Source organism: Stigmatopora argus, chromosome 15, assembly GCF_051989625.1.
Source record: "Stigmatopora argus isolate UIUO_Sarg chromosome 15, RoL_Sarg_1.0, whole genome shotgun sequence".
Classification (NCBI taxonomy): domain Eukaryota; kingdom Metazoa; phylum Chordata; class Actinopteri; order Syngnathiformes; family Syngnathidae; genus Stigmatopora; species Stigmatopora argus.
In genome coordinates this window covers 14,305,683-14,328,246 of record NC_135401.1, presented here as the reverse complement: position 1 = coordinate 14,328,246, position 22,564 = coordinate 14,305,683, and the positions used below count along the sequence as shown (strand labels likewise).

The 22,564-nt window shown below is 39.8% G+C and overlaps 2 protein-coding genes across 5 annotated transcripts in view; both read right to left on the bottom strand.

The window, feature by feature from the left end:
* LOC144090264 (transcription factor IIIB 90 kDa subunit-like) overlaps nt 1-7,354 on the bottom strand; it is an 86,725-nt gene extending 79,371 nt beyond the window's left edge. The window contains exons 1-3 of one of the 3 annotated variants that reach the window (XM_077621645.1): nt 7,170-7,354; nt 6,967-7,063; nt 4,563-4,772 (exon numbers count right to left, since the gene is read on the bottom strand). In XM_077621645.1, coding sequence (XP_077477771.1) covers nt 4,563-4,743 — 181 coding nt within the window. In that variant the 5' untranslated portion in view covers nt 4,744-4,772; nt 6,967-7,063; nt 7,170-7,354. The other 2 variants (XM_077621646.1, XM_077621644.1) reach the window with 2 other exon arrangements.
* A 716-nt stretch (nt 7,355-8,070) lies between these two features.
* On the bottom strand, nt 8,071-22,370 carry zfyve21 (zinc finger, FYVE domain containing 21). 2 transcript variants are annotated; one of them, XM_077621639.1, is made up of 8 exons: nt 22,184-22,370; nt 20,897-20,947; nt 18,391-18,559; nt 16,547-16,622; nt 16,396-16,487; nt 15,132-15,185; nt 9,970-10,106; nt 8,071-9,885 (listed from the first exon to the last, which is right to left on the bottom strand). In XM_077621639.1, exons 1-8 carry the CDS (start codon nt 22,307-22,309, stop codon nt 9,847-9,849), a joined length of 744 nt encoding a protein of 247 aa, XP_077477765.1. In that variant the 5' UTR covers nt 22,310-22,370; the 3' UTR covers nt 8,071-9,846. The 2 variants fall into 2 exon arrangements, with proteins under 2 accessions (XP_077477765.1, XP_077477767.1); XM_077621641.1 differs by lacking the exon at nt 15,132-15,185.
* Between the last annotated feature and the right edge of the window lie 194 nt (nt 22,371-22,564).

Below are 22,564 nucleotides of genomic sequence, written 5' to 3'. Positions count from 1 at the left end.
TTCGGAATATTTTGAAGGGAATACGTAGTACAACAGCAAACAGCCAATCGATAGCGAACGTGAGGGTGGAGGCGTGGCAAACAACTAACCCGAAGAGAACAAAGGTAAAAAAAAATTAAAACAAAGTTAGAATTCAGTTTTGTGTAAAGTTACATTAAACACATGTTTGAGTGTGTCTGTATATATTAATCCAAGTAATTAAAATTTGTTTGTTCCGTTTACGAGTGCGTTGTCGTGGGAAAAAAAACAATGTACTCCAAGAATTTTAATACCTAGGAACCACTCTTGACTCAAAACTTGTCTGGAAATGACAGATAAAAAACACTGAATAGAATTAAATTGAAATTGTCCAATTTTAGGTTCATTAGAAACAATCTAACTCCTGAGCAAAACTCTTTTTTGACACAATGATCATATCACACATGACTTACTGCCTAACATGTTGGTTGGTCATCGCCCTGCAAGACAACACTAAAACCAATTGAGACCGCTTATAAGCAATTAAAAGTATTGGACAGAAAACCAAAATCATACCACCACTGTCAGATATTAAAAAACACAAACACCTGAATTGAGACAATACTGTTAAATATGCAGATGCCACCTTAGTTTACAAAATCTTTCATCACAAAGCTCCTCCTACACTCCAGGATTATGTACAAAAATTCCAACACATCAGTAAGGTCTGGCTCTAGAGGTGACTCTTTAAAAAGAGTGCATTCAGCTAAAGCACCTCTCCGTGACTCACATACCTGGAACTCAATAACAATTACCATATGCGAACTCCCGTCAAACATCTTAAAGACTGGCTGCTAGACGAACAAAATTGTGATCACAATTGTGATGTCTATAACTGTGTGTTTGTGTGTACTGTAATCCCTCGAATATCGCGGCTTCACCGCATCGCAGATTTTTTTTAATTTAAGTTCATAAAAATGTGAAAATCCACGCTGAAAGTCGTAACCAGAAGCCACTCTTGCTATTGGGACTCAGCACTGAAGTAAAAAAAAATACAATATTTTTTTATATTTAATATTTTTTAATACATATATTTTTTAATTTTTTTAATAGGGGTGACCTTACTTCGCGTTTTTTTTATGTTAGGGGTCATGGCTGGTCTGCATTAACCGCAATATTCGAGGGATTACAATACGTGTCATCGTTTAGCTTCAACTTGCACAAGGGACTAAAGATGCTACAATCTTACATATTTACATATGATCATTAACAAGAATATGAATATGTTCATTAATATGTGCTGTCCCTTATTAAATAAATCAAACTCAATACAGACGCTCCCCTACTTACGAACGAGTTAGGTTCCGAGCGATTGTTCATAAGTTGAATTTGTTTGTAAGTTGATTCAGTGCTATATTTTGTATTATAATTTATGTTTAAGGCCTATATAAGTATATTGAAGGTTTATAGAAGTGCATTTGTATGTTTAAGGCTTGTATAAGTAACACGCATTGGTTTGTACTGAAAAAAACATTTAATAAAATGGAGAGAATATGTACATTACTGTATAGAGAGAGAGAGAGATTTATGTATTAGAAACTGGCCGAAAGAAGCGATCTAATGACGATTGCACAGTTTTCTTCTTTTTTTCATCATAAATGATGCGGTAGCACTGTATGGCATCATTCAATTGATTTGCAAACTTTGTGCAACGTTCAATATTTGGGTCCTGCTGCTCGATCTTTCGGTTTATAAATGGTACTGACGGTCAAGTTGTATGCCCGTGAAACGCTCACCACTCTCACGCGCATCAAGCTTCGTTATTATTGCCACTCGTTTCAAATGAAATGGCTTGCCTCTTCCTTGCAACTCCCTCAATAGAAGCATTTCGCTTTTTACCAACCATATTCAATAATGGATGCACGAGATATTTAATGATACAAATGAAAAAGGTTCTTTGCTCACTGGAGATACATTCACACACTGGACTTATGAACATTTTTCGACTTAAACGCAATTTGCAGACATGTTCGTATGTACCGTTGTTCGTAAGTAGGGGAGCGTCTGTACAATATAAAAAATAATTTGTTGGCTCATTTGTTTCATGAAAAATCGATTAAAAATAGTCATTTACTTTAAAAAGCAAAATATAAATCTCTATAGAAGTCTCTACGGACGACTGACTCTACGGACGACTGACTCTACGGACGACTGACTCTACGGACGACTGACTCTACGGACGACTGACTCTACGGACGACTGACTCTACGGACGACTGACTCTACGGACGACTGACTCTACGGACGACTGACTCTACGGACGACTGACTCTACGGACGACTGACGCTACAGATGACTCTACAGTAATACTTTGAGATAGGCGCTTAATGCGTTCCGGGAAGCAGCTCGTATGTCAATTTACTCGTATCTCAAATCAATGTTTCCCATAGAAATGAACTAAATAGAAATTAATTCGCTCCCACCCTCTGAAAACTTACATACGAGTGCCCGACATACGAGCAATTTGAGATACGAGTAAAATTTTGAGCAAATATTTATCTTGAGATACGAGACAAATTTTGATATACGAGCAGATAGCGGACGCGAGAGGCTGCTCATAAGAACATCATGGGCACTGTCTCTCTCCCCACAACTCCCTCGTGTAATGTCTCTCTGGTCGCAACTCCCTCGGGTAATGTCTCTGCGAGCACTGGGCGGAGCGTTGCATTTTTTTCAGTGGTTTTTTTCACGTTAGTCAGTGCGAATGGCATATATACTACTTGTTTGCAAGTGGTCATGCGTAATCCGATTGTGAGGACATTTGTGTGCATCATTTTGGGAATATATTGAAGGGAATACAAAAGCAAACAATTGATAGGTTGCATCTGAAATTCAGGGTGGAGGTGGGGCAAATAGAGGCAACCCGGGAGAAGAAAGGTATCAAAATTTAAAACAAAATTAGAATTAAGTTTAGTGTAAGGTTAGATTAAACTTATTTTTGAGTGTGTCTGCATCGTAATCCAAGTTCATTTAAATTTGTTTGTTATGTTACGAGCGCGTTGCCGTGCAAAAATCCACGCCCCCCCTCTCTGTCTGTCTCTCCCCCCTGCGAAATCCGTATAATTTTAGTACTATTAAACACATTTTAGTAATATAAACCACTAGTTATTTGTTACTTTGTTAATAGATGGCGAATTAGAGCAAATAATGTTTTTCCAATCCAATATCCTGTTTTGGGTGATTTTTCAGAGGGTTGGAATGAATTAATTTGTTTTCAGTTCATTTCTATGGGAAATGTTCGTTTGACATACGACCTCAGTCCAGGAATGCATTAAGCTCGTATCTCGAGGTACCACTGTATTGTCATTATATGAGATAAAATGACAGTGATGAAATGAGAGCCACATAGAGGGTAGCGAATTTCTAAAGTGCGCATCAACGCATCCACGACAATGTTTTCAAAATAAAATAACGGAGAAGGACTTGTTGAGGGATTTGCATATAAAAAAATTGTAACCTGAAAATTTCGTACCTAGAGGTACAGACGCTGCCCTACTTACGAATGAGTTAGGTTCCAGCGATTGTTCATAAGTTGAATTTGTTTGTAAGTTGATTCAGTGCTATATTTTGTATTATAATTTATGTTTAAGGCCAATATAAGTGTATTGAAGGTTTATATAAGTGCATTTGTATGTTTAAGGCTTGTATAAGTAACACGCATTGGTTTGTACTGAAAAAAAAAAAATTAATAAAATGGAGAGAATATGTACAGTACTGTATAGAGAGAGAGAGAGATTTATGTATTAGAAACTGGCCGAAAGAAGCGATCTAACGACGATTGCACAGTTTTCTTCTTTTTTTTCATCATAAATGATGCGGTAGCACTGTATGGCATCATTCAATTGATTTGCAAACTTTGTGCAACGTTCAATATTTGGGTCCTGCTGCTCGATCTTTCTGTTTATAAATGGTACTGACGGTCGAACGATTCAAGTTGTAGGACCATGCAACGCTCACCACTCTCACGCGCATCAAGCTTCGTTATTATTGCCACTCGTTTCAAATGAAATGGCTTGCCTCTTCCTTGCAACTCCCGCATTTCGCTTTTCACCAACCATATAGAATAATGGCTGCACGAGATATTTCATGATAAAAATGAAAAAGGTTCTTTGCGCACTGGCGATACGTCACGCACTTATGCAACTTACGCAACAAAATCGAACTTACGAACATTTTTCGACATAAATGCAATTTGCAGACATGTTCGTATGTACCGTTGTTCGTATGTACCGTTGTTCGTAAGTCGTATGTTCGTAAGTAGGGGAGCGTCTGTATTCGTAAGTAGACGTATGACTGTATATATCTATCTATATTTGGGATCTTCAACTTTTTTTTTTCCATTTTCCAATTTTTTTTTCTATAGTTATGTCCCAAGAAACAAAGTTGCCAAAAAACTAATTTTCAAAGATCTCGAATAGCTCTTTACTTTTAATCTCCTACAATGACAATTTGACTCAACTCATGAGTGGAAATGTCTCTCAAAACCATGAACTTTCAACTTTCTGGTCTCTGGATTTTTTTATTAATAGCAGTTGTGAATCTGACCTTCTGAGGAGACAAACTGTCCGACAGCGAGCGATCCTCCTCCTCCCGTCTCCACGAACTCCACCTCGGAGACGATGATGTTGTCCTCCAGCACTGACCCGCAGGCCATGCAGACAGCATCTCCGCGCGCATGATCGACGTCCACATCGGAACTTCCACAATTTTTGCAAGTGCGGGTCATCTCAGCTACTCTCTTGTGCGTGCGTCACACTGCCCAGAAAAAAGGACATTTTCAATTTAATTTTGTCAGGAAAAAAATAAATGTTGGTAGATTTTCCACTTTGCAAAAAGCCTGAAGAAAATTGGGTAAAACATTAGCATAGCATAGGGTTTGGCTTGTTTGGGAGGCTTTTCTGATGACATGATCAACAGGGCTGGCAAACACAGGAAGTTAACCCTATATGGGGCACTCATTGAACTCCTTGGCTGCTATTGACAGCGCTAGATGTCCAAATCATTTTGAAGGGGCACATGATCGTATTTACCCCTCTTAGTCATAAGGAATAGCATACGTACTCGCATATAAGGTGCATGATGACTGAATCGTGGGTACGGCTTATATGCGCATAAAAACACAACATGCACGAAACAGCAAGTTGACGGCGCCGCGAGACCATGATGCCATGACGCAAGACAATGCGGCTGAAACGGTCATTTATTTCAAAATCGAGAAAAGATAGATAAAACGGTAGACTAAATTTATTTTGACGTCTATGAATGAAATTCAAGGTAAAAAAACATCTTGCATAAAATCTGAAAAAACTCACTTGTGCTGCTCGCTCTGGGTGCAGCCATCTTACCTAGGCCAGGGCGCCGCCGTCATAATTAGTTAAACGAGCTCTGACTTGCCAGACACGAGTAGCCTTCATGTGTGTACGTTTACCATGTCAGCACATCTCAATTGTTGTTTAGACTGATCAAAAGGTACTGCTTCGAAGGTACTGTCAATCGCTAAAATATCAGCCTTGATACCTGTGCAATGTGTACGTATTTCATGCTATTATTGCACCCATCCACAGAGATCGTGAAAAGTAGACCGCCACGGACACACCATCTGTTTATACCGCTCATGTGAATTCTCTTTTGAATTGAGGTTTAGCTGCATGATTGTACATTTGTGATTTTGAAATAAAACAAAATTCCACCTAGATTTTTTTTCCGTTTTATTTCTTGTTCGAAAGTGACAACTATTGCAGTAAGATAAACCATCGAAAGAATCGAGATATTTTGACATCAGAAGCAATATGGCTGCCACAACATCTTAAACTTCTGGTAAGAAAATTGTAATTTCTGTCAAAGAGCATCAGGTTCTCATCAAGATACTTATTTCTTTTTTTCAATTTGAATAATTTTATATTTTGCATTTACAAAGACAGGCATATTAACTTCCTTATGATATTGACAATAATAAACTGCTTGTACGATGACTTTTCTTAAGATTTTCCCTTTAAAGTTACACATTTGTACTCCCTATTAAAACCGTGGATATGGAGGTGAAAATTGTGAATCAGGGGGCAGCTTATACGCGAGAAATTGTAAAATTCAACTACTTTAAGGAAATTTTAAGGGTGCGCCTTATATGCACGGGAAGCTTATATGCGAATAAATACGGTAAATGTCTACATCCAAAAATTATATTTTTTGTTCTTAAAAAATATTTTAAAACGATTAATAGGAACTAATGTAATTATATTTACATCACATTTTGTTTCAAAATGTGCGTTTTAGGGGAGGAGGGATACTGAGATTGTTTCGGTTTTAATCTTCTGTTTAAACTTGTGTGACAGTCAGGGATGTTAAAGTACTGATATTTTCAATGAAACGTTTCAGCATGAAGCACATGGCACAAGAATGCGAAAGGAGCTTTAAATTATCATTATTATTATTTTTACCATTTGACGGAACATAATACAATGGATACACCCGATGATGCAGTGGTTCTTTCGCCTGGCTTCGGTGTGGACAGTGTGCGTTCAATTCCTGCTTGGTGACCGTGAGGTTGTGAGTGCCAATGGTTGTCTGTCACCATGTGTGCCCTACAACTGACTGATGACCAGTCGAGGGTGTACGCTGCCTTTCGCCCGAGTTCATCTGAGCTGAGCTCCAGCACCCCGCAGCCCTGACACAGATAAGCGGTGTTGAAAATTAATTACTGAATGAATAATGCTTTGCTTGTTTTCAACTTTAGACAACTTTCACTGTTCTTTTTGTATTCTCTGTATGATGACGCCATACAGTCAACACAGTGACGTCGGCTTTACCATGACAGCGCATTAAAACACTTTGACACATTGACTTGACTTTCAAATTTGAGGAGTAAAGAAATTCAACTTTAAAGCAGAGAGAGGCATTAACAAGAAAGTTCCTAGAGAAAAAGGACAGGGATGCATGTACATCGTACTACCTCGGTTAGCCGGCTAGCTACGTGGCACCGCCGACGTCAGCAGTTCGCAGTCCGACCACGCGTCACTTCGGTGGCCCCCTACACCCCAAAAAAGCTCCTAAAGACGACAATTTGTCGGCCAGTGAAACTGTCGGTAGCTAGTTGTTATCCATGATGAAAACCGGCGGACTGAACACACGTGCTCGCGCGTGTACGCTAAGTACCTGTAATTCACCGTCGGTGAGTGGTGTGCGCTCGCCGGACGCCCCTTCCTCTCAGAAGAAGCACGTGCGTGCGCGTGCGTGTTTATTGTGATTGAAGAGCAAATACAAGGCACACTTTACAGTTTACATGCACGCGTATTCAAAAACACGTGTGCGCGTGTACTGGGGAGATACCAAGTGGTCACAGAGGGGAGGGGTGCCCACGTCCATCCACATTGGATTAAAAGGGCTTGAACCCACTCAAAAATCAGGTTTATCTGTTTATTTAACATACTTATGAGCTCCACAATATATAGAAACATTTCTGACATATATATATATATATCTATATATCTATATATCTATATATATATATATATATAGATATATATATATATATATATATATATATATATATACAGATACATATATAGTATATATAATATATACATAAAACGTAAAATGTTAAGTGACTGCCACAAATTAACATTTCAAATTATATTTGCATTTTCCTTAGTATCAAATCAACAAAAAGTCTAAAAATTGTTAAGAAAATTCTAAGTTTACAATTGTCAAATTTGCACACAAAGCAAACATTTATATTGTCCAGAAAATGGAATTTAGATTTTTATTAAAAAAAATATACACAGTATAAATATTTATATTTTTTGTAATCAATGAAAACGAATTTGGACGAAAAATACATCTTGGAAAACGTGGCCATTGACAAACCTTTTTGTCAACAAATTCCCCAATTATTTAAAAAGGTCAATAAAAAAGTGGATATAAAAATATTTACAAAATAGACTTACACACAATGTTTTACACACAGTAATCTTTTTCATAGGGGTTAATTATTGTAACTATTAATCTGGTAATATGAGCAAGAAAGTGAAACTACAGAACGTTGCAGTGAAAAAGCTTAAAGACAAAATACTGTTTTTTATTTTCAATTGCTGCCAATAAATGTGGCGCACCATACAAAAGCCTTCAAGTGCACACAACAATTACAAACAATAGAGTGAAGCTGTTTAGAAAAATAAACTCTTAGCAGCAGTGTTAAAAGCTCAAGAACACGTCATCTCAACTTGATTAAATTGTAAGTGTTGGCCATCTGTTTGCTTTTGTGCTCATATAAAAAGCTCAAGTCCAGGTCTGTTGTGTGGGGTTTCATCTTCTTACAAGACAATCACCAGGACTGATTTGGAAACAGAATAGAACGACCAGTAAAATTTTAAAGTAGAAAGGGGTTTGGGTCGCAAAAAACAGTCAAAGATCCGGCTTTATTTTTCAGTATGATCCCATTTGCTGAAAATCTAATGCTCCAAGAAGGGAATGACTTTAAAAAAAACTAACAGAAAGACAGAAATGGCTTGGGAATGATTTGATGCTCTTATACTTGCTTGTGATTTTTGGGCATTTTTAGGTTACTTAAATGTTTATTTTGGAGCAAAAATATCTGTTTGTCAATGTCAAAAAACAAAGATGTGAAGTTCCAATTTGTATAAAATGTTTAATTTCTATTAATATCTATGGCCATGTTGATGCCATTAAACTTTGTTCCCTAACCATCTAACCCAGGGGTCTCCAAACGATTCCAGAAAGGGACGCCATAGGTGTGGGTTTTCGTTCCAACCTATAAGAGGAAACCTTTTCACCAATCTGGTATCTTAGAAGTTGTCAGGAGCGGCCTGTTTGTCCCTCCTGACGTGCCATCAGAGAGCAGCTGCGGTCAATCTGCTGATTGCTTCCTGTTTTGGTATTTAAGGATCAATGAGTCATAGTATCATTGTCGGATCGTTACTTAAGTTCATGCATGCGCGCAGCATGCTGCCATTTTGTTTCCAAGCCATTGTTGATTTGTTGATCCCTGTGTTGATTTATTAAAAGATGTTGTTTGAAGCTAACTGCCTCGATTCCCCTCCGGCTTCCCGCGCCTGGGCCCTAATAGATTCCCGATTGCACCACGACGACGCGGCGCGATCGTAACAGAAGTGCAATCAGTGGATTGCAGTCAGGTGCTTCTGGTTTCAGCAGAAGCCTCATTGGTTAAGCGGTTTGTGTTGGATCGGTTGGAACAAAAACCTGCACTCACAGTGGTTTGCAGACCCCGGATCTAACCCTTTCTAAAAACATTTTGCTTCCCAAATTCTTTTTTGAGGTCCAGCTTTTCAGAATAAAGAAGAGAAATACTGACAAAAATACTACATACTGTCTTAAAATCTTCAGGACAACATTTTCCACAATGCTTTTCATGCTCCACTAGGAAACATCTAACAACCACCTTGGGCAAGGTCCAGGCGCGATTAGCCGCTTTGTCATCAATACAAGTGCAGTTATGTCGGTGTGCAACAGGTCAATTGACGGCAATACACGTTCAATCCATTTGGACTGGGAGGGGTGTCAGCAAGAGATGATGCCCTCCGATTCCAAATAGATTGGACGTCAATCATTGTCAATGGAAACCAATAATTCAGTTAAGGATAAATGCTTATATGTTTAACCTGAGGAGCACTGAGAATGTATGTCTTTTTTGTAAGAATAAAGTTCTTAGTAGAAAGAAGCAAAGACAAAATGGCCGACGTTGGAAGTAGTAAACAAAGTCGGGACAAGTATGTGATGAGTCCGGCGACTTTTGAGGAAAGCTGCTTTTAGCGACGGGATTCCGATGTGGACCACGTGATCCGGCACTGAACGCTTACTGGTGGTCCCGGGACTCGTGCAGCAGCTTGGCTGCCTGAGAACAGGATGTGGGCATAAAGATTGATGTCAAACGGCCTTTGACTCCGACAGATACAGTTGAAGTGAGTGGTTGTCAGACCTTGTGCATGGCCGTCAGCCATGCGGCGGACATCTTTTTGTCGTCGTTGTAAGCGCCGTCCAATCGCAGCTGCTGCGCTTCCTGCGTACCCGGCGGTTTGTAGTGGACTAGCATGCCGCTGGCACGCGGAGATGTGGCTGGGCGCACAAGCACATAAAAATACAGATTTAGCTGTAGCATCTTTCCTAATACAAGAAGTAGCAAAGCATTACTCTTACATGCTTTTAAAAACAAAAAAAATGTACCACACCAGAATCTCAACCCAACAAAGGGGAAGGGTTCAATTTGTTAAATCAAATGATTAAATAATCTTGTTTTTGTGTTGTTTATTACTGAAGATAGACTACTGAGATGGCAAGGTTTTATACATTTTTAAATTCTCTTCTATAGTTATCGATACACTGAACAAATAATCAATTTTTCCACTTCCAATAAGGAATGTTCACGGGGTTTATGGCCCGGGGCGATTGTGCAAACATGGCTTCGTACCCGGCAACCTCACTACGGAGACCCAGAGAGGACAGGTAAAGGCACCATGAGAAACTGCCTTTGCCTTGTTTGCCGACTTTACAACTTCATGGGAATGTTTGGTCATTGAACATGGCGTACGAAGTAGATATTCATACAACTGTCACTGGCATGGAGCGGTTCAATCATCCTCAAGCACTGTTCCCTCTAAGCTGCGCGCGTGCGCAATTGCGCACTACTCTCGTCTTCTCTGCGCAGCAGCAAACCTATGGCGCGCAGTAAAAAAAAAAAGATTTTTTTTTTTTTTACCCCTTTCTTCATTATGGCGCCGTTTAAGCGGCAGCCAGTGGCAGTAGCTCTGTCCACTTATGTTTTTCGTGTTTTACAGCATGTTTTACATGAAAAATTAGAGGGAACATTGACATGCACCTGCTTGTGGCAGGTGTGATACTGGTGTGCCCATAGCGAGCAATGATGATGTCGTGACCGGATGATTCGCCTAAAGACGTTTCGCCGACGGACGTTTGACAGACGGACAGGTCTCCGAATGAACGTTCGTTCAAACAGCGTTTAATGATTAAAAAACAAATACTAGTATTTGTATTTAATCATTAAACGCTGTTTTCAGCTGGATTTGACCGAATTTGAGAGCATTTTGAGCCGTTTGGCGAATGGACGTATATGGACATTTTTTTGCCTCCATCGCGACATCATCGCGACATTTTACCGAGGAATTCACTTCCCTGGGCTCGGTTCTAATGTCCAAAGAGCTCCAGTATTTTTATTTAATCATTAAACGCTGTTTTCGGCTGGATTTGACCGAATTTGAGAGCATTTTGAGCCGTTTGGCGAATGGACGTATATAGACGTTTTTTTGCCTCCATCGCGATATCATCACAACATTTTACCGAGGAATTCACTTCCCTGGGCTCGGTTCTAATGTCCAAAGAGCTCCAGTATTTGTATTTAATCATTAAATGCTGTTTTAGGATGGATTTGACCCGATTGCTGTCATTTTACGGCTCGGTTCTGCTACATCTGCCCGCCCAAGAGTGCTTATTCCCGGACTGCCATGCCCGCCCAAGAGTGCTTATTCCCGGGCTGCCATTGATGGTAGACTAACATTGATTTTTACTATAATTTGGACAACACCGGCGGCGGGCCGGATTAAAAATCCTAACGGGCCGTATATGGCCCGCGGGCCGAGGTTGAAAAACTTGTACACACACGATCCGGGGGCGGGGCGAGCGCGCGAATCCCGTTTCGGCGAAACCTCCGTTCGGCCGAATGAACGTTCGGCGGAACGTCGTTCGGCGACCTGCCCGTCTCTCAAACGTCCGTCGGCGAAACGTCTTTAGGCGAATCATCCGAGTACCGATGATGTCGCTCACACTGGTACTCAGTGCGCTCAGGGAGTTTGACTTTCTGCTCAGACCAACGAAAAATTAGAGGGAACATTGTCCTCAAGGCTACTTCACCATCTGGAAAACCGATTGAATTCGAGTGATTGATTCAGGTAATAATTAGAATTTCTCGCAGTACGTAACTCTGAACACGGCATTACAAATAACCATTACATTGTTGAGTGCCTGCGATTTGTGGAACCATAATACGGCGAGTGTTTAGTGTACTGTTTATACGTAAACTGGGGCGAACAGTGTGAATAGGTTTTCAACCTTCTTTTATTCAAGAGACTTGGCTAACATGCATGGTCTAGAGATCAGGGATTTGGTTACCGTATTTCCACACCTATAAAACGCACCGTGTGATAGGGCGCAGTATCATTTGCGGGTATATTTTCTGTTTTTTGTCAATACATTGGACGCCTCGTCCGATAAGTCGCTAGCATGACACTAGGCTAGCGTATGTTACGCTAGCCGCTAGCGTACCTATGTTATGCTATCTGCTAGCATTATGTTATGCTAGCTGCTAGCGTATGTTAGGCATGGCACTAGCATGTTTTTGTAAAGACAGCACGACCAAAACTAAGTTTGATAATGCTTTATTGAGGTCAAAGGTACACTCTGATCTAAAGAGTTTGGCCTTTAACATGCTAGGCTCCACTGTCAGAGTTGTGTATTCTGGGAACTTGATTCCAGCTTTGGCGAAAGCTCGAACAGTGCTAGCCGACGCTTGAGCCCAGTCATCCACAATCCATTGTAACTCGGGACATGCATCACTCCCAAGCCTTTGATTCTCCTCGCTGGTATATCGGCATCGACAATTCATTCCAAATCGTCAACTTAACTTGTGCGACGCTGCCTGCCCGAACTACTATGTTGGCCATCCGTTAGCAATCTGTTAGGAATCCGTTAGCAAAGCTGTTAAATTGTGTTCGATCCATGGCTTCAGTCCATTTTTCAAGCGTTCACACCCGCATTGTGTTGTCATTCACGCCAGGCATTTCCTCTGTATAGCTCTGATATGCTGTTTCTTTAAGTATTGAGAGTGTTTTTGAGGGTTAAAAGCGCTGCAAGCACACGGAACTCAGATGCCTTGCCACTCCCCTGGGATGTTTTGAATGGATTTACCGTAATGCTCGGAAAAAATTGCACTCACACACCACTCCACACCAGAAAAGAAAGACGATTCTGATTGCGACAGCAGCAGTGGGCAAAAGGCACGTCCCTCTTGGTTTCGATTCAGGCAATTGGTTCAGGTCAGCTGCATTATTTAAATCTGGCGTTCCTGTGTAACGCATTCATGGATTCCTTACGCAAATAGATTACCAAAACACGCTCAATAACAACCTCGCCCAAGCACATGGGGCCGGCGAAGCCGGGCCCGTTTCTTTGTAATAAATATTTTTAAATCATTTCATAACTGTCATGTCCTTGTCAGGGTCTCGTTTCATTTGATCTTTTCCAGCACCTCAATTTAGTGAGTGGGCTGCCCGGAGTAGTCGGTAGTTAGGGACTCATGTCACAGACAATGGCTGCCGGACTATTGCATTTTGCTTACCGCCATGTGCTAGTTTAGCGTTCAATAAGAAATTGGTGAAAATCCTAATTTAACTTTTGTTCTCTGCTTTTTAGAGCCCACCAAATGCATTAATTTGATCCAAAATGACTGTCTTCTCCTGCAAAGTGTGTATGTTAGCAAGCTGGAAGCCAAATTATTTAATATTTTGCCAATAAGATTTTTCATAACGACTCACTTGAAAGTTATTGTAGTGTTGAATCTGATATATCTGAATATCTGAGAGTAACTGCTGACATCTGTATTTCTGAAGAACGTGACGTGCTCTTATTTTGAAATGTTCAAAAGAAGTGCGTGCTCACCGCTAACTGCAAGTTTTAGACTTGGTACATAAAGTGGACTCCTACCCCCTCACTTATGTGGTGTCAGACATAAACTTTTTTGCATGTTAACAAAAGCTGCAAACCAGTAAATGTTCATGGTTGTCACCCTTTAACTTCAAAGACAGATTGGAGAAGACTATCGTTACCATATTTATTCGAGTATAACGCTCAAAATTTTGTATAAAATTGAAGCAAAGTTTGCATGCGCTTGATACACAAATCCCGGTGAAACACTGCTCTCTGCCAACGTTATGTATAATGGGAGACGTAGGACCTGTTTTTGTCCGCCAGATGGTGACAATTTACCTTCTTTTACAAAAGCCAGCCCTCTTCAAATAGCCTTCGGCAAGTTTATAGGGTAATAGGGTTGTCAATTTTTTTTTTTACAAAGTTGCTCCAGGGAAACGAGTCTGCTCAGGGAGCGCTATCCTTGCTCAAGATGAATGCAATCAATTGTTTGGTGAATCTGATGATGACCAATCAGACTTTGAAAATGTTTAAATATTATGATGATGAATTAGACTTTAAAGATTTAAAATTGTGAATTCCATTTGCGAATTGTGTTCATATTGCTAGTAGTTTGTTTTGCCAGGTTTCCGTACCATGTGTCGTGAATGAATGTTTTGTCATGGCGGCATGTGTTCAGCATTCGCCAGTTACCAGTATTGGTGCAATCCTTGGTGTGAGCGGAGAAAAACTAAAAAAAAAATTATACCAATTTTTAGTCACAAATTATGGGTGCGCTTTATACACGGGTGCACATTATACTCGAATAAATACAGTAGTTCAAAACAAGCTTAAGTGATTAGTACAGCAGTTTTAGCTTCAATATAACAATGCTTCACTCTGCACTGTGTAATGTTGATGTGTTTTCTTTTAATTTTAAAGTTTTAGTTCTGCAGGTTTTTTATGGCCAATAAACATCTCTGAATGAAACTTTAGTCTCATCTGCTCCCGATGTAAACATGGGTTCTATTTCTGGTATATGGTATGGTTTAAGTTTTTGAAAACCTTTTTTTACTGCTTAAATTGTACATTTATGCATGGATGATAAGCAAAACCATAGTAAAATTTCTAATTTTTGCAAAATACAGTGCTATATCTGAACAAGGCCTCAAATAAATGCTACCACAAAGATCTACAATGTAACAGGAGGAATGACTCCCATGCATTTAAAAACAAACATGCAAAATCAGAATGCAACAGCAATAAAAAATAAAAAGACTACAGTCACTGACATGACCAACCTTAACCCCAATTGTCAAAACAAAACACTACTGATAACCACGATGACTTTAAAAGCAATGAAATGCAAAAATGTTCCAAGTGCCAACACAGGGTGAAATGTCGAGTTTGTTGTGGTTTGAAAGATGGCGGGTGAGTGACGCTAACCTTCGCAGGCATAATCGCCGTCCAGCAGACTCGTATAAGCGTCAACGTCATTCTCTGACGCCGCAATCAGGTCAAGCCCAGCCAAACCAGATAGAACGCAGTCAAATCAGCAGAAGAGAAGAGGCGCGAAAGTTAATACAGTGGTACCTTGACTTAGAAGTTTGAAGTACTTTAACGGCGGTATAAAATGGTAACCATTAGGTCATTTTACGTGTAAAAAACATGTTGGTAATCAGGTCTGGGTGTTTTATTTAATTTTTTTATAGTTATTCCACCCAAAAAAATGTATTTGAGAATGTCCACCTTTTTTCAGCAATTCTGGTTGTGACAGCACAACCAGAATTGATGATTGTGTCCAGCTTTCTAGTATTGTGCTAGCATGCTAGTATGCTAGCAGACGGCAAAAATATGCAACTCATTCTGGGTGTGACATCATCTGTTAGAAATTTTTGTGGTTGGGCCCAAGGCTGCCAAGAAAGGAAGACTAACGAGTTTCATTCTTAAGCCTTTTGTCACATTTTGGACAAAGCTGTGTCCAAAATATGGTCTGCTATCATTATAAAGTCACTTGCTATTGTATTTTCACCTTTAAATGAAATCAGTCTTGTTACTATAGTTTCCAAATCTATTTTCTCCATTGAAAATACAGTTTCAATCTCGTAAATCAAGGTACCTTTGAGAATTAACAAGCATTAGTTGATCCATTTACCAGCAAGGTACCTCATTGACGGCAGAAGACGTCTACCATATTTTCTCGCATATTGACGGCCTGTGCATATAAGCAGTACCCTTAAAATTGCCTTAAAATCATTGAATTTTACGATTTCTCTCATATAAGCCGCCCCCTAAGTCACATTTTTTTTCTTGAATTTCATTCATGGACATCAAAATAAATTTTGTTAGCGTTTTATCTGTTTATCTATTTTCTATTTTGAAGTAAATTACCGTATTGGCCGGATTGTCTTGCATTATGGCTTTTCGTCTTTGTCATCTTGCAGTTTCGTGCATGTCAAGTCTAATGTGTGCACATATAAGCCGCAACCTTGATTCAGTCATCATTTTTTTCAAACACGGGCTTATATGCGAGAAAATACGGTGATCCATTTGGAAAGAATTGTAGCAATTGAACGATCGCTGCCCTTCCAGTCCAAATGCATTGGACGCCTCTCGCCGGAAGAAAATTAGTTATGCCACCAGCAACAGACAAAAAAACAAGCAAAACAGGGGAAAAGTTTGGTAAATCTGAAAGGGTTTCTTCTCTTACCTCCTGGACTTTCTGCGTCGGTCAGGATTTGCATGCTGCTGATGCGAGACAACTCCACCTCAAAGTGGCTTTCGCCATCCAGGAACAGGTACCTACAAGCAGAGTGTGTTAGCAAGCACCTGACAGCAGCTGGCGGCCTAAAAGGCATCACCTCTGGTTGTTGGATAGGCGGCAGGTCATGGTTTCACACTTGTCTGACGATCCCAGAGTGACCATGAAAGTACTTCCTGTACATTCACACAAAAAAAAAGACTCAACATATCTACAGACATTTTTTTACTTAAAACCTTGGAGAAGCCTTATTCCTGTCAGGCCAGATGAGAAAAATTGAGACGCATTTCACATTAAATGGAGAAATTTTTCGTTTACCAGGTTGTAACATGAAATGTATCTGTTAAAATGTCAAATTGATAACAGTAATACCTCGACATACGAGTGCCCGGACATATGAGCATTTGAGATACGAGTAAAATTTCGAGCAAATATTTATCTTGAGATACGAAACAAATTTTGATATACGAGCATACAGCGGACGCGAGAGGCTGCTCATAAGAACATCATGGGCATATACAGACACTCAAACATGCGTTTAATGTAACTTAACACAAAACTGAATTCAATTTTTTTTTTTTACCTTCGTTCTGGGCGGGTTAGCTGTTTGCCACGCCTCCACCCTCACGTTCGCTATCGATGGGGTGTTTGCTGTTGTATTCCCTTCAAAATATTCCGAAAATGATGCATACAAATGTCCTCACAATAGGATAAAGCACGACCACTTGCCAACGAGAAGTAGTCTTGAATGAGCAATCGCGGGAGCTAACAGGCTAAGGAAGGAATAACAGCCACAATCAATACCCACGTATTAATTGTGGGTAATGAAGTTTTATTCTGAGAAAGGGTGCCATTGGCTATCGGTGTTGTGTGCACGGGTATACTTCATTACCCAGAAATCCCTCTTTTTGCCCGTGCATGCGCGTTGTGCGTTTCCTGGTCGATGCGTAGGAGAAACTCGTCTGAATAAATCGTTCAGTGCTCGTAGATATCTGTTATACACGAAAGATGTGGCAAAAAAAGACAGTGCGCTACAATGATAAGCAGCCTCTCATGTCATGGCCACCTGGCTTGGTCGCATCTCGAAATTTTGATCATATCTAGGGTGACTTATTCGATCGAAATTTCATCGTACCTCGAGCATGTCGTAGGTACAGCTGATTGTAGGTCGAGGTACTACTGTGTAATGTGACATTACTCAGTACAGACAGACGGCATGGACGAGAGAAAGAGAAAGGACAGGAGAGACTTGACACATTCGTAACATAACATGAACTTTAAATTTAACTTAAATGACTATACACACACACTTAAAAATAAGTTTTAGTCTTATGTTACATTAAATTTAAACCTTCTTGTGCAATAACCGAGGCAAACATCTTAATGTATTCCACTGCAGCTTTCGAGACGAAACTTCCTTCTTCGCTAGGAGTCAGAAACGAGTGTTCGTTTTGGTCAAGTTTTTTTTTTTTAATTACCGAACCAGCCACGACTCGCCTTGAAGGGTTTTGCTGGTGTCTTTTTCAGATGCTTGCTTTGCTTTCAAATCCATGTGGATTCTGCTGGATTTTTTGCAGATTATTGACTTGCGCACACTACCTCCAGTAAAGAATTAAAAAAAAATGCAACCTGTATGCGAGGGAGATGCGGCAAGAAAGACAGTGCGCTGTTATCATAAGCAGCTCAGTTATGATCATTAGTTTCGAAAGAGAAGTAGACATAGACAGATATATTTGCCTATTAGTTTGATTTACTCCAGGCAAAAAGCACGGTGCTATTAAAACACACGTGACGACTAGATCGTATCCGATCTTGTGACCAAATATGATACTGTCTGATACTCCAAAAATAGTTGTAACGGACACCGATAGCGATACTGAATATATTGGATCGGGACATCACTAGTCTGAACTCAGCTTGAGAAGTCAACAAGGGGCCGGTCACCTGCGAGCAGCACTTTAATCTGCTTTTCGTAGAAGTCAGCCTCCTTTTGTGACAGCAGACAGCACTGGGTGCACTGTCGGACCGGGTCCACAAAACTCATGCGTGGCAGTGCCACCTTCTTGCTGCAGCACTTGTCGCAGAAGCAGCGGCCGCAACGCCGACAGTGGTGCTGCACAACACATGTTCATTCACTGCGAGGCTTCCCACTTTAAATCGATTAATTAATTAAAAATGCATTTATTTAAAAAATATTGAAATACTCTTAAAACAAAAAAATAAATACAACAAATAAAAGTGATATGGCGGCCCAGCAGCTGAGTGGTTAGCGCGTCGGCCTCACGGTGGGAGTCCTGGGTTCAAATCCAGGTCGGTCCACCTGTGTGGAGTTTGCATGTTATCCCCGAGCCTTCGTGGGTTTTCTCCGGGTACTTCGGTTTTCTCCGGGTACTTCGGTTTCCTCCCACATTCCAAAGACATGCATTTGCTTTGCTTTGTACTTTGTGCTTTTGCTTTGTTGTTCTGCGGCCTTTGTGACTGTATTGTCTAACTTGTAACTAACTATGTGTAACTATGCTTTTCCTGTATCTGCATTCTCACCCTCTTGCTACTGTCACAATGAAATTTCCCGAATACGGGATGAATAAAGTTATCCAATCCAATCCAATGGTAGGGTGATTGGCTGGCCACCAATTCAGGATGTACCTGGCCCGAAGTCAGCTGGGATAGGCTCCAGCATCCCCCCGCGACCCTGATGATGATGATAAAGCGGTTCAGAAAATGAGAAATGAAAACCACCCTAACATGCATGTTTTTGGGATGTGGGAGGAAATCAGAGTACCCACACACCCGGGCAGAACATGCAAACTCCACACAGGAAGGTCAGGAACCCATCTGGGATTGAACCCTCGATCTGTGAGGCTGACGCACTAACCACTTGGCTATCGGGCCGTTGGCGAATACTACAATATTAATTACAAATAATAACCGAAAACCATAATAATTACATTAAAGTTTTTTTTAATTCGCAAAAATAGAGGACTATAATGGTTTTAAAAAAGTTTAAAGAAAATTAGCAATGGAATCAGCCAATGTGGGTAAAAAGAACAGGATTCTTTGTTTGTTTAATAAGATCGTCTTGCCTCGAATCATCATGTTTCACTACCACTGACAGCAAAAGACATCCAGTTTACTTGGACTGGAAGGAGCAGGCAGTGGATGTGTTAATTTAACACAATTGGTAACAGCTGCTAGAACAATAGGAATATTGTTGATTTGTTTCCTTACTCTTAGTGTTGTAACTGGTAATATGCCAAAGATACTACAGTCTTCCCTCGATTATCGCGATTTCACTTATTGTGAATTCACTTCTTCACGTTTTTTTCTGCTATTAATTATTTTTTAAAATCTATAATTTTTTAAAAGTTCATAAAAATGTGAAAATCCATGCTGAAACTCGCAAGTGGAAGCCACTCTTGCTACTCGGACTCAGCACTGAAGAAAAAAGTACCGTAATTACTCGAATATAACGCGCACTCGAAAATAACACGCAGGTATAACTTTGGGCCAAAAAAATCTGGAAAAACGCAGTACTCGAATATAGTGCGCACCTAAAATTTCCCGCTGACGAAAATCAGAAATCTTACCTTTTTTTCTTCGTTTCACGATTGTTTTGTTCAAACAAATTTATTCATTAGAATCCTTCAAATGAAAAGTTCCTCTCTCTCTTTGTCTGTCCTCTCATACATCTCTTCGTTGAGAATCCTATCAACGTCCACGCTTCCTTCATCCACTTCCTCTTCCTCCCACAACACATCATCCGATTGGCTTTACGAGATGACGTAAAATCCGTGCGTCAAAGTGAGTTTGACAATGCTTTTTTCGATCGAAAATTTGTAATTTATTTTAGTTATTGATTATAACACTGAACTGAGAGAGGGTGAACTGAGACGGGTACGAGGCTAGAGGGGGGCAGTGGTGGTCTCGGCTTCACGAGATGACGTAAAATCCGTGCGTCGGCTCTACGAGATGACGTAAAATCCGTGCGTCAAAGTGAGTTTGACAATGCTTTTTTCGATCGAAAATTTGTAATTTATTTTATTCTATTCAATTTCAATTCAATTTATTTGGCAAGAAAAAGCACCAGGCTAAGGGCCATGTAACAAGACAAAAAAAAAAAAAAAAAAAAAAAAAAAAAAAAAAAATAGTTTTTGATTATAACACGCACCCCCAACTATTGGAATTAATTATTTTGCAAAAACCTGCGTGTTATATTCGAGTAATTACGGTAGTTATAATAGGGGTGTCCCTACTTCGCGATTTTTCGATTATCACGGCCATGTCTGGTCTACATTAACTGCGATATTCGAGGGATTACTATATTGCTCAAAGTAAAAATAGTTCATTTTAGAGCAACTCTGTTTCGTCTATCACTGTCAATTACAGCCACTAAGTTAGGTACACATACATTAGTAATGGTGTGAAAATTGAAAAAAAAAAAAAACAATACCCGGCGCTTGATGAAGTCGAACTTTGTGTCACACTGCATACATCGGGAACACTGGAACAGAGGAAAAAAAAGAAGACGTTTGGGGAAAAACATGTCAGATGGTTGTGAGAAAAAACACACTTTATTTCATTTTTTAAAGTATTTTGGGGGGGGTTTGAAAGTTAACGCTGAATCACTTAAGTGTCCAAACTATTCCACAAAGGGCCGCAGTGGGTGCGGGTTTTCATTCCAACCCATCAAGATGACACCTTTTCACCAATCGGGTGTCCTACAAGTGCAATCAGTGGATTGCAGTCAGGTGCTTCTTGTTTTCTTCAGAAATCTCATTGGTCAAAATGTCTGTGCTGGATCGGTTGGAACAAAAACCTGCACCCACAGCGGCCCTCGAGGACCGGTTTGGCCATCCCTGACTTAAATACTTAAAAAAAAAAACAAATTGGACACGCCCCTTTGTGACATCACTGACTAAGATTGTGTTGGCATATAATTATGTTGACTAACAGTTCATAAATGTTGCGCAGAATGTCTAAAATAGCTGCAATTTAGAGGTTGGCAGTGTCGTTATTAAAATTAAAAAGTGCTGATTAAAACTACCTTGCTAGTTTTGGGAACGTGGGAGAAACAAGAGTGAGCAAAATCCACACACAAAAGCAGGAAGAACATGCTAAATCCACACAAGAAGTCTCTCCAAAAGGAAAGAAAACATTTAGAAAAGTTTAAATACATTTTTAAATAAACAATCAATTGCTGAATAATTTACTTCAGTTTACTTTACTTTTTTTACTTTCATTTTACTTTGTTTATGTTTCAACGCGTTTTCTTAAAGTCAACACCAATACACTGGCTTCTCCAAAACAAGCTCACAGGTGTCCCTGGAACGACATAAATTAACACCATATCAGATTGAAAACACGTTAATTTAATTAATTAGTTAAATTCTCAACATTTCATTTTCGTTAACAGTTTAGTTTGTGTTGACGAAAAAGACGTTCAAGTGACCAGCGCTACCATGGGGCAACCCGGATGCTAAACTAACAATTCAAAATATATTACACGTTAGGCATTTTAAAAATATACATATTTTATTAATTTTGATTATACAACACAAGACGCGAGTTATTTAACTTTTACATGCAAACAAAATGTCATATTTTAAGAAATCTGTGCTATCGATTGAACACTCGATGCTTTTATTTTGGCAACTTACACCGGAAACACGCAGCCTAGTTGCTGTGTGTGTGACTAAAATCAGCGCTAGGCTAGAGAAGAGACGTAAAAACGACTCACATCTTTGTCAGGCACCCATCTGGGTTCGTCAAGGCAAAATGGACTGTTGAAGGCGCCGTTCTCGGCCACCATTCGGAGGCCACTCGGGCTGCGAACGAGTTTCTTGCCGTCGGGTACCGAAGACATTTTGTCCCTCTTCTCCTAGTCTTTTCTTCTTCTGTCACTTGTTTTATTGGCGGTTGGCAAACAATGCATTGACGCACTAGCGCTCCTTACTGGAATGGAGTGTGAATCTTAATTTTGTATGTGTGTGTATGTATGTAATACAGATGTATATTAAATATACAAACATACTATGTATGTATATTATATATATATATATATATATATATATATATATATATATATATATATATATAACCGGAGTACCCGGAGAAAACC